This window comes from Hypanus sabinus, chromosome 7, assembly GCF_030144855.1.
Source record: "Hypanus sabinus isolate sHypSab1 chromosome 7, sHypSab1.hap1, whole genome shotgun sequence".
In the NCBI taxonomy this organism is placed as follows: domain Eukaryota; kingdom Metazoa; phylum Chordata; class Chondrichthyes; order Myliobatiformes; family Dasyatidae; genus Hypanus; species Hypanus sabinus.
Genome location: NC_082712.1, coordinates 180,260,182 through 180,275,086, shown reverse-complemented (window position 1 = coordinate 180,275,086; position 14,905 = coordinate 180,260,182). Strand labels below are relative to the sequence as shown.

Here is a 14,905-nt window from a genome sequence, read left to right as displayed (position 1 = left end):
TCTCACCACCTGACTGGTGACCAACGTGCTAAACACCTTCTCACCACCTGACTGGTGACCAACGTGCTAAACACCTTCTCACCACCTGACTGGTGACCAACGTGCTAAACACCTTCTCACCACCTGACTGGTGACCAACGTGCTAAACACCTTCTCACCACCTGATTGGTGACCAACGTGCTAAACACCTTCTCACCACCTGACTGATGAAGGTCAAAGTGCTAAACACCTTCTCACCACCTGACTGGTGACCAACGTGTTAAACACCTTCTCACCACCTGATTGAAGATCAACGTGCTAAACACCTTCTCACCACCTGACTGGTGACCAATGTGCTAAACACCTTCTCACCACCTGACTGGTGACCAACGTGCTAAACACCTTCTCACCGCCTGACTGGTGACCAACGTGCTAAACACCTTCTCACCGCCTGACTGGTGACCAACGTGCTAAACACCTTCTCACCGCCTGACTGGTGACCAACGTGCTAAACACCTTCTCACCGCCTGACTGATGACCAACGTGCTAAACACCTTCTCACCACCTGACTGGTGACCAACGTGCTAAACACCTTCTCACCGTCTGACTGGTGACCAACGTGCTAAACACCTTCTCACCACCTGACTGGTGACCAACGTGCTAAACACCTTCTCACCGCCTGACTGGTGACCAACGTGCTAAACACCTTCTCACCGCCTGACTGGTGACCAACGTGCTAAACACCTTCTCACCACCTGACTGATGACCAACGTGCTAAACACCTTCTCACCACCTGACTGGTGACCAACGTGCTAAACACCTTCTCACCACCTGACTGGTGAATGTCAAAGTGCTAAACACCTTCTCACCACCTGACTGGTGACCAACGTGCTAAACACCTTCTCACCACCTGATTGAAGATCAACGTGCTAAACACCTTCTCACCACCTGACTGGTGACCAACGTGCTAAACACCTTCTCACCACCTGACTGGTGACCAACGTGCTAAACACCTTCTCACCACCTGACTGGTGACCAACGTGCTAAACACCTTCTCACCACCTGACTGGTGACCAACGTGCTAAACACCTTCTCACCACCTGACTGGTGACCAACGTGCTAAACACCTTCTCACCACCTGACTGGTGACCAACGTGCTAAACACCTTCTCACCACCTGACTGGTGACCAACGTGCTAAACACCTTCTCACCACCTGACTGGTGACCAACGTGCTAAACACCTTCTCACCACCTGACTGGTGAATGTCCAAGTGCTAAACACCTTCTCACCACCTGACTGGTGACCAACGTGCTAAACACCTTCTCACCACCTGACTGGTGACCAACGTGCTAAACACCTTCTCACCACCTGACTGGTGACCAACGTGCTAAACACCTTCTCACCACCTGACTGGTGACCAACGTGCTAAACACCTTCTCACCACCTGATTGGTGACCAACGTGCTAAACACCTTCTCACCACCTGACTGATGAAGGTCAAAGTGCTAAACACCTTCTCACCACCTGACTGGTGACCAACGTGCTAAACACCTTCTCACCACCTGACTGTTGAATGTCAAAGTGCTAAACACCTTCTCACCACCTGACTGATGACCAACGTGCTAAACACTTTCTCACCAGCTGACTGGTGACCAACGTGCTAAACACCTTCTCACCACCTGACTGGTGACCAACGTGCTAAACACCTTCTCACCACCTGACTGGTGACCAACGTGCTAAACACCTTCTCACCATCTGACTGGTGACCAACGTGCTAAACACCTTCTCACCGTCTGACTGGTGACCAACGTGCTAAACACCTTCTCACCATCTGACTGGTGACCAACGTGCTAAACACCTTCTCACCGCCTGACTGGTGACCAACGTGCTAAACACCTTCTCACCACCTGACTGGTGACCAACGTGCTAAACACCTTCTCACCGTCTGACTGGTGACCAACGTGCTAAACACCTTCTCACCACCTGACTGGTGTCCAACGTGCTAAACACCTTCTCACCACCTGACTGGTGACCAATGTGCTAAACACCTTCTCACCACCTGACTGGTGACCAACGTGCTAAACACCTTCTCACCACCTGACTGGTGACCAACGTGCTAAACACCTTCTCACCACCTGACTGGTGACCAACGTGCTAAACACCTTCTCACCACCTGACTGGTGACCAACGTGCTAAACACCTTCTCACCACCTGATTGGTGACCAACGTGCTAAACACCTTCTCACCACCTGACTGATGAAGGTCAAAGTGCTAAACACCTTCTCACCACCTGACTGGTGACCAACGTGTTAAACACCTTCTCACCACCTGATTGAAGATCAACGTGCTAAACACCTTCTCACCACCTGACTGGTGACCAATGTGCTAAACACCTTCTCACCACCTGACTGGTGACCAACGTGCTAAACACCTCCTCACCGCCTGACTGGTGACCAACGTGCTAAACACCTTCTCACCACCTGACTGGTGACCAACGTGCTAAACACCTTCTCACCGCCTGACTGGTGACCAACGTGCTAAACACCTTCTCACCACCTGACTGATGACCAACGTGCTAAACACCTTCTCACCACCTGACTGGTGACCAACGTGCTAAACACCTTCTCACCGTCTGACTGGTGACCAACGTGCTAAACACCTTCTCACCACCTGACTGGTGACCAACGTGCTAAACACCTTCTCACCGCCTGACTGGTGACCAACGTGCTAAACACCTTCTCACCGCCTGACTGGTGACCAACGTGCTAAACACCTTCTCACCACCTGACTGATGACCAACGTGCTAAACACCTTCTCACCACCTGACTGGTGACCAACGTGCTAAACACCTTCTCACCACCTGACTGGTGAATGTCCAAGTGCTAAACACCTTCTCACCACCTGACTGGTGACCAACGTGCTAAACACCTTCTCACCACCTGATTGAAGATCAACGTGCTAAACACCTTCTCACCACCTGACTGGTGACCAACGTGCTAAACACCTTCTCACCGCCTGACTGGTGACCAACGTGCTAAACACCTTCTCACCACCTGACTGGTGACCAACGTGCTAAACACCTTCTCACCACCTGACTGGTGACCAACGTGCTAAACACCTTCTCACCACCTGACTGATGACCAACGTGCTAAACACTTTCTCACCAGCTGACTGGTGACCAACGTGCTAAACACCTTCTCACCACCTGACTGGTGACCAACGTGCTAAACACCTTCTCACCACCTGACTGGTGACCAACGTGCTAAACACCTTCTCACCACCTGACTGGTGACCAACGTGCTAAACACCTTCTCACCACCTGACTGGTGACCAACGTGCTAAACACCTTCTCACCACCTGATTGGTGACCAACGTGCTAAACACCTTCTCACCACCTGACTGATGAAGGTCAAAGTGCTAAACACCTTCTCACCACCTGACTGGTGACCAACGTGCTAAACACCTTCTCACCACCTGACTGGTGACCAACGTGCTAAACACCTTCTCACCACCTGACTGGTGACCAACGTGCTAAACACCTTCTCACCACCTAACTGGTGACCAACGTGCTAAACACCTTCTCACCATCTGACTGGTGACCAACGTGCTAAACACCTTCTCACCGTCTGACTGGTGACCAACGTGCTAAACACCTTCTCACCATCTGACTGGTGACCAACGTGCTAAACACCTTCTCACCGCCTGACTGGTGACCAACGTGCTAAACACCTTCTCACCACCTGACTGGTGACCAACGTGCTAAACACCTTCTCACCGCCTGACTGGTGACCAACGTGCTAAACACCTTCTCACCGCCTGACTGGTGACCAACGTGCTAAACACCTTCTCACCGCCTGACTGATGACCAACGTGCTAAACACCTTCTCACCACCTGACTGGTGACCAACGTGCTAAACACCTTCTCACCGTCTGACTGGTGACCAACGTGCTAAACACCTTCTCACCACCTGACTGGTGTCCAACGTGCTAAACACCTTCTCACCACCTGACTGGTGACCAATGTGCTAAACACCTTCTCACCACCTGACTGGTGACCAACGTGCTAAACACCTTCTCACCACCTGACTGGTGACCAACGTGCTAAACACCTTCTCACCACCTGACTGGTGACCAACGTGCTAAACACCTTCTCACCACCTGACTGGTGACCAACGTGCTAAACACCTTCTCACCACCTGATTGGTGACCAACGTGCTAAACACCTTCTCACCACCTGACTGATGAAGGTCAAAGTGCTAAACACCTTCTCACCACCTGACTGGTGACCAACGTGTTAAACACCTTCTCACCACCTGATTGAAGATCAACGTGCTAAACACCTTCTCACCACCTGACTGGTGACCAATGTGCTAAACACCTTCTCACCACCTGACTGGTGACCAACGTGCTAAACACCTTCTCACCGCCTGACTGGTGACCAACGTGCTAAACACCTTCTCACCGCCTGACTGGTGACCAACGTGCTAAACACCTTCTCACCGCCTGACTGGTGACCAACGTGCTAAACACCTTCTCACCGCCTGACTGATGACCAACGTGCTAAACACCTTCTCACCGCCTGACTGGTGACCAACGTGCTAAACACCTTCTCACCGTCTGACTGGTGACCAACGTGCTAAACACCTTCTCACCACCTGACTGGTGACCAACGTGCTAAACACCTTCTCACCGCCTGACTGGTGACCAACGTGCTAAACACCTTCTCACCGCCTGACTGGTGACCAACGTGCTAAACACCTTCTCACCACCTGACTGATGACCAACGTGCTAAACACCTTCTCACCACCTGACTGGTGACCAACGTGCTAAACACCTTCTCACCACCTGACTGGTGAATGTCAAAGTGCTAAACACCTTCTCACCACCTGACTGGTGACCAACGTGCTAAACACCTTCTCACCACCTGATTGAAGATCAACGTGCTAAACACCTTCTCACCACCTGACTGGTGACCAACGTGCTAAACACCTTCTCACCACCTGACTGGTGACCAACGTGCTAAACACCTTCTCACCACCTGACTGGTGACCAACGTGCTAAACACCTTCTCACCACCTGACTGGTGACCAACGTGCTAAACACCTTCTCACCACCTGACTGGTGACCAACGTGCTAAACACCTTCTCACCACCTGACTGGTGACCAACGTGCTAAACACCTTCTCACCACCTGACTGGTGACCAACGTGCTAAACACCTTCTCACCACCTGACTGGTGACCAACGTGCTAAACACCTTCTCACCACCTGACTGGTGACCAACGTGCTAAACACCTTCTCACCACCTGACTGGTGACCAACATGCTAAACACCTTCTCACCACCTGACTGGTGACCAACGTGCTAAACACCTTCTCACCACCTGACTGGTGACCAACGTGCTAAACACCTTCTCACCACCTGACTACCTGGTGCAAACACAAGAAAATCTGCAGTTGCTGGAAATCCAGAGCAACACACACAAAATGCTGGACAAACTCATTAGGTCAGGCAGTATCTATGGACAAGAGCAAACAGCTGACATTTTGGGCCGAGTGTGACACTGCTTTCAATGAACTACGCTCCTCTCTTTATAAAACTCTAGTCAGACCATTTGCACACACTTCTGGTCACCCCGTTATATGTTGAGGCTTTGGAGAGGGTGCTTAAGGATGCTGCCTGGTTTAAAGGGCAAGTGCTATCATGAGAGACTGGACAAGCTTGGGTTGTTTTCTCTGGTCTGGCAGAGTCTGATGGGAGATCTCATAGGGGTTTACCGCATAAGATTGAGAAGCACAGACAGAGTAGACAGTATCTTTGTGCTGTGCCGTTCTATGATCTAAGCCCATTGCATCCCCTCATGCCCTACATTCAGAGTATTAGTCGTACGCAGCCCTGACTTTCCAAAAGGCATCTTCTCCTTTGCCACAGGCTTGGAGAGGCAATGTGCTCATTCTTGGGACAAGCACCAGGCACTTGAACAGCACTGAGGAAAACCAATTCACAACACCAGCAACAAACATGTCACGGCTTAGGTACCTGCTCTGAGACAGAAATCTCTGCGTGGGTACAAGAGTGTCTCCAGGGTAAGAAAGTTTGCTAAGGCGGCCAACTTCTCTGCAACAGAATGGGAAAGTTTAGAAATAAACCAATTTAAATTGCATCGAACATAGAACAGTACAGCACAGGAACTGGACCTTCAGCACAACGTTGTGCTGAATCAACTAAATTAGTAATCAAGCAACACACACAAAATGCTGGTGGAACGCAGCAGGCCGGGCAGCATTTACAGGGAGAAGTACAGTCGATGTTTTGGCCCGAAACGTCAACTGTATAGTCCTGACGAAGGGTCTCAGCCCGAAACATTGACTGAACTTTTTCCTATACATGCTGCCTGACATTTTGTGTGTTGCTTGAATTTACAGCATCTGCAGATTTCCTCGTGTTTGCATTTTTTAAATTAGTAATCAAATGGCCAACTAAACTATATCCTGCCATTTTCCTCACATTCACATGTCTATCTAAACCTCTTAGAAGTCTTCAATGCATCTGCCTCTACCCCCACCCCAGGCAGCACATTCCAGGCTCTCACCACTATGTGTGTAAAGAAAACACACATCTCCCTTGAAATTACCCTCTTTCACCTTAAATACACATCCTCTGGTATTAGACATTTCAACCGTGGAAATTGATACTGTGTGTCTACTGGTAATCTGCTAACGGGCAGTAACTCGGTCCTTTGGGGTGCCCCAGGCTGGAGAGAGTGAGACCCAGCAAGGGAACATTGGACACTCTCCTAGTCCAGGTGTAACCAGCCCTCCTCCTCACTACCTTGAAGATGCGGTAGTCATCCTCCGACAGGTCCTGACGGGACGCATGTTTCCAAGGTATGCGGAACATGTTCTTTTCCTCGTTAATCCAGCAAAGACCCTGGTAGCAGCCACTGTCGATCTGCGCAATCAGCCATGGTCGCAACTGCGGTTTCTGTTGGCTCATCCTGGGGTTGGGGGGGGGTGAGGGCAAAGTCGGGGGAGGGGGGTGAGGGCAGAGTCGGGGTTCGGGGGGTGAGGGCAGAGTCGGGGGAGGGGGGTGAGGGCAGAGTCGGGGTTCGGGGGGTGAGGGCAGAGTCGGGGGAGGGGTTGAGGGAGGTGAGGACAGATAGTTCACATGTTCAAATTCTACTGCACAATCAATTACCACACCTCCTCCCCTCCCGTAAGGGTCTCGGACTGAAATGTCCCTATTCACAGATGCCGAGGTCCTCCAGCACTGGGTTTCCAGCCATGTTTTCAGCCCACTCCTCCGCTCCCCGCGTCCTGTCCACCTCCACCCCGTCCTCCGCTCTCGACTCCTCATCCTCCTCCACTACGTGACCCTCTCGCCACTCCCTCATTCTCCCTACCTTTGCTTCCCCATCCAGGAGAGTGTGAGCAGCTCTATGGACAGCCCAACCCCGAGCGGCGGTTTTTATTAGAAGGGCGGTCCCCTCCCCTCAGTCTGCGGGCGGCGGCGCTTCGGGCAGCCACACCGCCCCTTTCCAGGAAATCACATGAGCGCCTTTGGTTTCTATTTCATTTCACAGCGAAGCGTCTACTCCAGCCACGGGTAAAGCAGGAAAAAGGAAGCACGGACTCCCCCAGGACAGAATCGTCCGGCCGAACGACCACCTTATCAATAATATTGTAAATTCACTATTTCTTCTCTCCGATGACACGCATTCTGTACAACTATCCCTCCAATCACAAGCTCCTTGAACACCCATTCCTCCAATCACAAGCTCCTTGAACACCCATTCCTCCAATCACAAGCTCCTTGAACACCCATTCCTCCAATCACACGCTTCCACTGAAATCGATCCCTCCAATTACAAGCGTTTCCGAAACTCGTCTCTGCTGTTAACATAATCTCGTCCATCGAACCGTACGTGTCCCCAAACCTCGTCCCGCCAAAAACATGCGTTCCCTAAACAATAGATATTCCGCAGATGTTGGGAATCCAGAGCAGCACACACAATGCTGGGGGAACTCAGCAGGTCAGGCAGCATGCATGGAGGGGAATAAACAGTCGACGTTTGCGGCCAAGATGCGGAAAGTAAGGGGGAGGGGAAGGAGTACAAGTTGGCAGGTGATGGGGAGGGCGGGCCACATCCCTCTAAATTTCTTTCTGCTGAACTTCACCCATTCTGGGGATCACAATTTTCTAAACAAACCCATCTGAGATCCTTAATATTGGCCGCAGAGAGAAATCCCACAACTGCAACATGGGAATCTACTAAAGCCAAAACACAGCTGGATCACTGACATTCTTCAGGGAGGGGACATCCCTATCACCCGGTCTTCTCCGACACAGTTCCAGACTGGAGCCACATGTGAACTGGCTTCAGAAGGAATCAGAAATATGGGAAGTTCTGCAGAAGTAGGAAATCTCAAGCAACAGGCACAAAATGCTGGAAGAACTGAGCAGATATGATTGCTCAGTTCGATGCATCCGGGTCGATGTTTCGGGCTGAGATCCTTCCCCACAACTGGAAAGGAAGGGAGAAGAATAAGAATGTGAGGGGAGGGGAAGGAGACAAACTAGAGGGTTGTAGGTGAAGCAAGGTGGGTAAGGGAGGAGGGATGAAGTAAAAATTTTGCCGGACCTGCTGAGTTTCTCCAGCATTTTGTGTATTACAATGCAGAATAAACTGCAAAACCTGCCAGAAAAGTTAAATGAGAAAGTGCAAGACCACAACAAGGTAAATTGTGAGTCTATGACCCAATTTCCCTCGGGATCAATAAAGTATGTCTGTCTGAAAGGTAGGAACAGAATTAGACCTTTCGGTCCATCGTCTGCTCCACCATTCCATCATGGCTGATTGATAATCCCTCTCAGTCCCATTCTGTCTTCTCCCCATAACCTTTGACACCCTGACTAATGAGAGACTATCAACCTGCACTTTAAAAATACTCAATGACTTGTCTTCCACGCCGTCTGTGGCAATGAATTCCACAGACTCACCACCCTCTGGCTAAAGAAATAGTTCCTCATCTCTGTTCTAAATGGATATCTGTTGATTCTGAATCCTTCTGGTCAGAGTCTCCACTGTTTGAGGAAAAGATATCCTCTCCACAGCCACCCTACCTAGGCTTTTCAGTATTCAATAGGTTTTAATAACCCCCCCCCCATTCTTCAAAACTCAAGCAAGTACAGAATCATCAGATGCTCCTCATGCACTAACCCTTTCACTCCCAGAATCATTCCTGTGAACTTCCACTGGACGCTTTCCAACGTCAGCGCATCTTTCCCTGGATCAGGGTCCCAAAACTGATCACAATACTCCAAGTGTGGTCTGACCAATGCCTTATAAAGCCTTGCGTTTATGTTCTAGTCCTTTCGAAATGAATGCTAACGTTACATTTGCCTTCCTTACCAGCGACTCGAACTGCAAGTTAACCTTTAGGAAATCCTGCACAAGGACTCCCTTTGCATCTCGGATTTTTGAATTTTCTCCCCATTTCGAAGGTAGTCTATGCTTTTATTCTTTCTACCAAAATGCATGACCATGCACTTCCCTACACTATATCCCATCAGAGTGGTGTAGCCGCAACAACCTTGTACTCAACATCAGCAAGACCAACAATTATTTGTGGCCAACAACACACACAAAATGCTGTCTGACCTGCTGTGTTCCACCAGCATTTTGTGTGTGTTGTTGTTTGAATTTTGAGCATCTGCAGATTTCCTCGTGTTTTCTCTTTAAATTATTTGTGGACATCAGGAAGGGGAAGTTGAGGGAACACACCTCATCGAGTGATCAGAAGTGGAAAGGGTGAGCAGTTTCAAGTTCCTTGATGTCACCACCACCAAGGATCTGTCCTGGGCCCAGCATATCAATGCAGCGGCAAAGGCAGCACGGCAGCAGCTAAATTTTATGAGGAGTTTGAGGAGATTTGGTATGTCACCAAAGGCACTCATGTATTCCTACAAATGTACCGTGGAGAGTATTCTAACTGGCTACATCACTATCTTGTATGGGCGGAGCGTGTGGGGCACTGCAGAGGGTCAAAATCAGCTATAAAAATTTGAGAACTCAGTCAGCTCCATCATGGACACTAGTCTCCCAGTATGCAGGACGTCTTCAAGGAGCGATGCCATAAAAAGGCAGCATTTATCATTGAGGACCCCCATCACTCCAGGACATGCCCTCTTCTCATTGTTGCCATCAGGGGGGGACATACACGAGCCTAAAGACACACACTCAATGATTCAGGAACAGCTTCGTTCCCTCTGCCATCCGATTTCTAAATGGACAATGAACTTTTGAATGCTACCTCCTTTTCCCTCTTTTTTGCACTACATTTAATTTAACTATATTAAAAAATATAAATGCTTCTTACTGTAATTTATTATAACACCACTAAATATAGGAGCAGTGTTAGGCCATTTGGCCCATGGAGTCCGATCCAATTTTCCTCTCAGCCCCAATCTCCTGCCTTCTCCCCATATCCCTTCATGCCCTGACCAATCAAGAATCTTATCTACCTCTGCCTTAAATATATTTAAAGACCTGCCCTCCACAGCTGCCCGTGACAATGAATTCCACCAATTCACCACTCCCTGGCTAAAGAAATTCCTTCCCTTCTCCAGTTTAAAAAGGGCGCCCCTCCATTCTGAAGCTGTATCCTCTGGTCCTAGATTCTCCCACGATAGGAAACATTCTATCCACATCCACTCTATTAAGGCCTTTCACCATTTGATAGGTTTCAATAAAGTCATCTCTCATTTTTCTGAATTCCAGTGAATACAGGCACAGAGCCATCAAACACTCTTCATATGACAAGCCATTCGATCCTGGAATCATTTTTGTAAAGCTCCTTTGAACTCTCTCCAGTGTCAGCACATTCTTTCTAATATAAAGGGCCCAAAAATTGCTCACAATACTCCAAGTTCACAATACTGATCTAGCCATGTAAACTACCAGAGCAGGTCAAAGGCCTGCAACATGTAACTCAGCTGCTGACTCCCCGAAGCCTGTCCACCACCTACAAGGCTGAGGTCAGGAGTGTAATGCCCCTCACCTGGGTGAGCGCAGCTCCATCAACACTCATGAAGCTTGACGCTATCCAGTACAAGGCAGTCCACTTGATTGGTACCCCTTCCACAAGCATGCAATCCCCCCACCATCAACGAACAGTTGTAGCAGTGTGTACTATCTACGAGATGCACCGCAGCAACACACTGAAGTTCCTAAAGGAGCGCCTTCCAGACCCACGACCACTACCATCTAGAAGGACAAGAGCAGCAGATACCTGGGAACACCACCACTTGGAATTCCACCCCACCCCCCCCCAAGTCACTCACCATCCTGACTTGGAAACATATCACCGTTCCTTCATTGTCGTTGGGTCAAAATCATGGAACTCCCTCCCTGACAGCTCTGTGGATGTACCTACACCTCGAGGACTGCAGCGGTTCAAGAAGGCAGCTCGTCACCACCTCCTCAAGGGCAACTAGGGATAAATGCTAGCTTAGCTGGCAACACACACATCTCATAAATGAATAAATTTTTAAAAATTGAGGCTTCACCAGTGCTTTATAAAGTCCCCTTGCTACATCCTCACTTTTATATTCTAGTCCTCTCAAAATGAATATTAACATTGCATTTGCCTTCCTCACCACAGACTCAACCTGCAAATTAACCTTCAGGGAATCCTGCACAAGGACTCCCAAGACCCTTTACACCTCAGATTTTTGAATTTAGTTTCCATTTCCTTTTGGTTCTTCTATCAAAGTGCATAATCATACACTTCCCAACACTGTATTCCATCTGCCATTTCTTTGATTATTCTCCTAATCTGTCTGAGTCCTTCTGTAGCCTCTCTACTTCCTCAAAACTACCTGCCCGTCCAACTATCTTACACAAACTTGGCAACAGACTTAACTTGACATAAAGAGAATCAGTACAACATAATCCCCAGTGGAACACCACTAATCACCAGGAGCCAACTCGAAAAGGCTCCCTTTATTCCCACTCTTTGCTTCCTGCCAGTCAGCCACAGCTTTATCCATGCTAATCCTGTAATCTTTCCTGTAATACCATGGGCACTTAAATTGTTAAGCAACTTTCAAAGGCCTTCTGAAAATCCACCGATTCTCCTTTGTCTATCCTGCTTGTTATTTCTTCAAAAAATTCCAACAGATTTGTCAGGCAAGATTTTCCTTTGAGGAAACCATGCTGACTGTGACCTATTTATCATGTGCCCTGAGCCCTCATCCTCAGCACATCTTCCCAACCACTGAGGTCAGAATAACTGGCCTATAGTTTCCTTTCTTCTGCCTCTCTCCCTTCTTGAAGAGTGGAGTACATTAGCAATTTTCCAGTCTTCTGGAACCATTCCAGAGTCCAGTGATTCGCAAAAGAAAATCACCAATACCTCTACATTCTGTTCAGCTACTTCTTTCAGAACTCTGGGGTGTACATCATCTGGTCCAGGTGACTTATCTACCTTCAGACCTTTCAGTTTCCCAAGAACCTTCTTCCTAGTTATGGCAAATTCACACACTTCTTCCCCCTGACACTCTGGAACTTCCACCACAATGCTAGTGTCTTCCACAGTGAAGACTGATGCATAGTACTTATTCAGTTCATCTGCCATTTCCTTGTCCACATTACTACCTGTCCAGCATCGTTTTCCAGCAGTCCGATATCCACCCTCGTCTCCCTTTTGCTTTATGCATCTGAGGAAACTTCTGGTACTCTCTTTAATATTATTGGCTAGCTTACTTTGTAATTCCATTTTTTTCCTTCTTAGTGATGCTTTTAATTTCCTTCTGTTAGTTTTTAAAAGCTTCCCAGGCATCTAACTTCCCACTAATTTTTGCACTATTATATACCTTTTCTTTGGATTTTATGTTGGCTTTAGCTTCTGTACTGCACAGTAACAGGCCCTTCCAACCCAACGAGCCCCTGCTGCCCGGTAACACCCACCTGACCAATTAATTTACTGTGGGAGGAAACCGGAGCACCCGGAGGAAATCCACGTGGTCACAGGGAGAACGTACAAGCTCCTTATAGACGGTGGTAGAGTTGAACTCAGGTGCTGGCACTTCAGCAGTGTTACACGAACCGCTACACTCCCATGTAACACAAATATTACCGTACAAGCAGTCCGTTCATGAGTCCAATGAACAGCGTTCCTTCTGGGCTCCACGCCGTACACCAGATCAGGTCTACCCCACTGGAGATCTGGAGATGAGACGTCTTCCTCGCTGAGCAGCTGCTCCAGCGTTCATCATGTGGTGTTATGTGAGACAACAGTATTTCATGGTGATAACGGTAAATCAACGGTAACTCACTAAGATAACAGTATCTCATGCTGATAGGAGACACAGTTGTGTGATTAAAGGGGTGGCACATCCTACAAGACTGTCCGCCCATTCACGAGCAATAACAGATAGCTCCAGCTTCGAGGAAAGTTACTGAAACAAACAAACAGATGATTGAAGATGCCTATCCTCTCCTCCATACTTCCTACAACCATACAGACATACAACACAGATACAGGTCCTTTGGCCCAGTTGCTCCATGCTGACCCAGTTCCCTAAACTAATCCCTTTTGCTTACATTTGAACTATAATCTCTCTAAACTCAGCCCAACTCTCAATGGGACAAAATGGCCTAATCCTGCTTCTACGTCTTATAGTCTAAGTCAGGTCAAAGGTTCCAGGGAGAAGGAAGGAGAATGGAACTGAGAAGGAAAATAAATCAGCCATCATGGAATAGCAGAGCAGACTTGATGGGCCAAATGGCCTAATTTGCCCCTATGTCTTATACTCTTATGGTCTAAACCTTTCTTATCTATTTTGTCATCCAAATTTATTCTAAATGTTGTTAGCTTACCTGCCTCAACCACTTCCTCTGGCAGCTCAATCCATACATTCACCCCTCCAGCATAAAAAAAGCTGCCCTTCTGGGTCCTATTAAATCTCTTAAACCTGTGCTTTCTGCTTCTTCGATCCCCAACTCTGAGGAAAAGACTGTACATATTCCTCCTCCCTAAACCCCTCACGATTTTATGCACCTCTCCTCTGTTCCAAGGAATGAAATGCAAGCCTGCCCAACTTCTCCTTACATCTGAGGTTCCTGGCAACGTTGTCATAAACCTGTTCTGCACCTTTTAGTTTAACGTCATCTTTCCTATGGCAGAGTGTGACGAGATCTGAAGGATTATTTACTCATATATATATATATACATATATACACACACACACATATATATACACACATATATTTTGCTAACCTGTTTACCTTATCTTGTTTTATATTCACATAGTTACTAATAAAATAGAGTTTATAACGGAAGACTCAAACTCCAGGTGTGTCCATCTCGGCTGGTTCTTTTAAACCCGTTATGGGGTACGTAACAAGAATGACGGAACTCAGCCATTTTGTCCAGATTCAGCCTCACCAACATGTATTTTATTTTTATTTAGAGATACAGCGTGGAATAGGCCCTCCAGCTGTGTCGCCCCAGCAACTTAATCTCAGGCCAATTTACAATAGTTCCAGATAAAATCAGAGCAAAGTGTACAATGCACACCTGAAATTCTTGTTCTTCATATCTTCCCTGAAAACGGAAGTGCCCCAGAGGATGAGTGACAGTTAAAACGTTCGAACTCCAAAGCCCCCCCCACACACCAGCAAAGCAATGACCCTCCCCCCACCCACCCATTTCTGCAAAAAAGCATCAGCACCCTCCACCCAGCAAGCAGGGAATTATAAAGCCCCAATTCGACGTATCGCAGGCTCTCTCTCCCCTGTAAAAGGATAAAGAACTGCCCCCTTTCACAGCGAGAAGGGAGACACGACGAAACAGCTCAGCGATTTACAGTGTTAAAAGTCGGTCGTGCTGCTTTTTTTCCCAGGTTCACTGCCTGGAGAATCAGC

The 14,905-nt window shown here is 48.2% G+C and overlaps 1 protein-coding gene across 1 annotated transcript in view; it reads right to left on the bottom strand.

Moving 5' to 3' along the window:
- Positions 1-7,649, bottom strand: part of LOC132397450 (interferon regulatory factor 3-like) — a 98,248-nt gene extending 90,599 nt beyond the window's left edge. The window contains exons 1-2 of the mRNA XM_059976267.1: positions 7,379-7,649; positions 6,808-6,973 (exon numbers count right to left, since the gene is read on the bottom strand). Of these exons, the coding sequence (XP_059832250.1) occupies positions 6,808-6,973; positions 7,379-7,392 (180 nt within the window). The 5' untranslated portion in view covers positions 7,393-7,649. The remainder of the gene's footprint in view (positions 1-6,807; positions 6,974-7,378) is intronic.
- Positions 7,650-14,905: the final 7,256 nt, after the last annotated feature.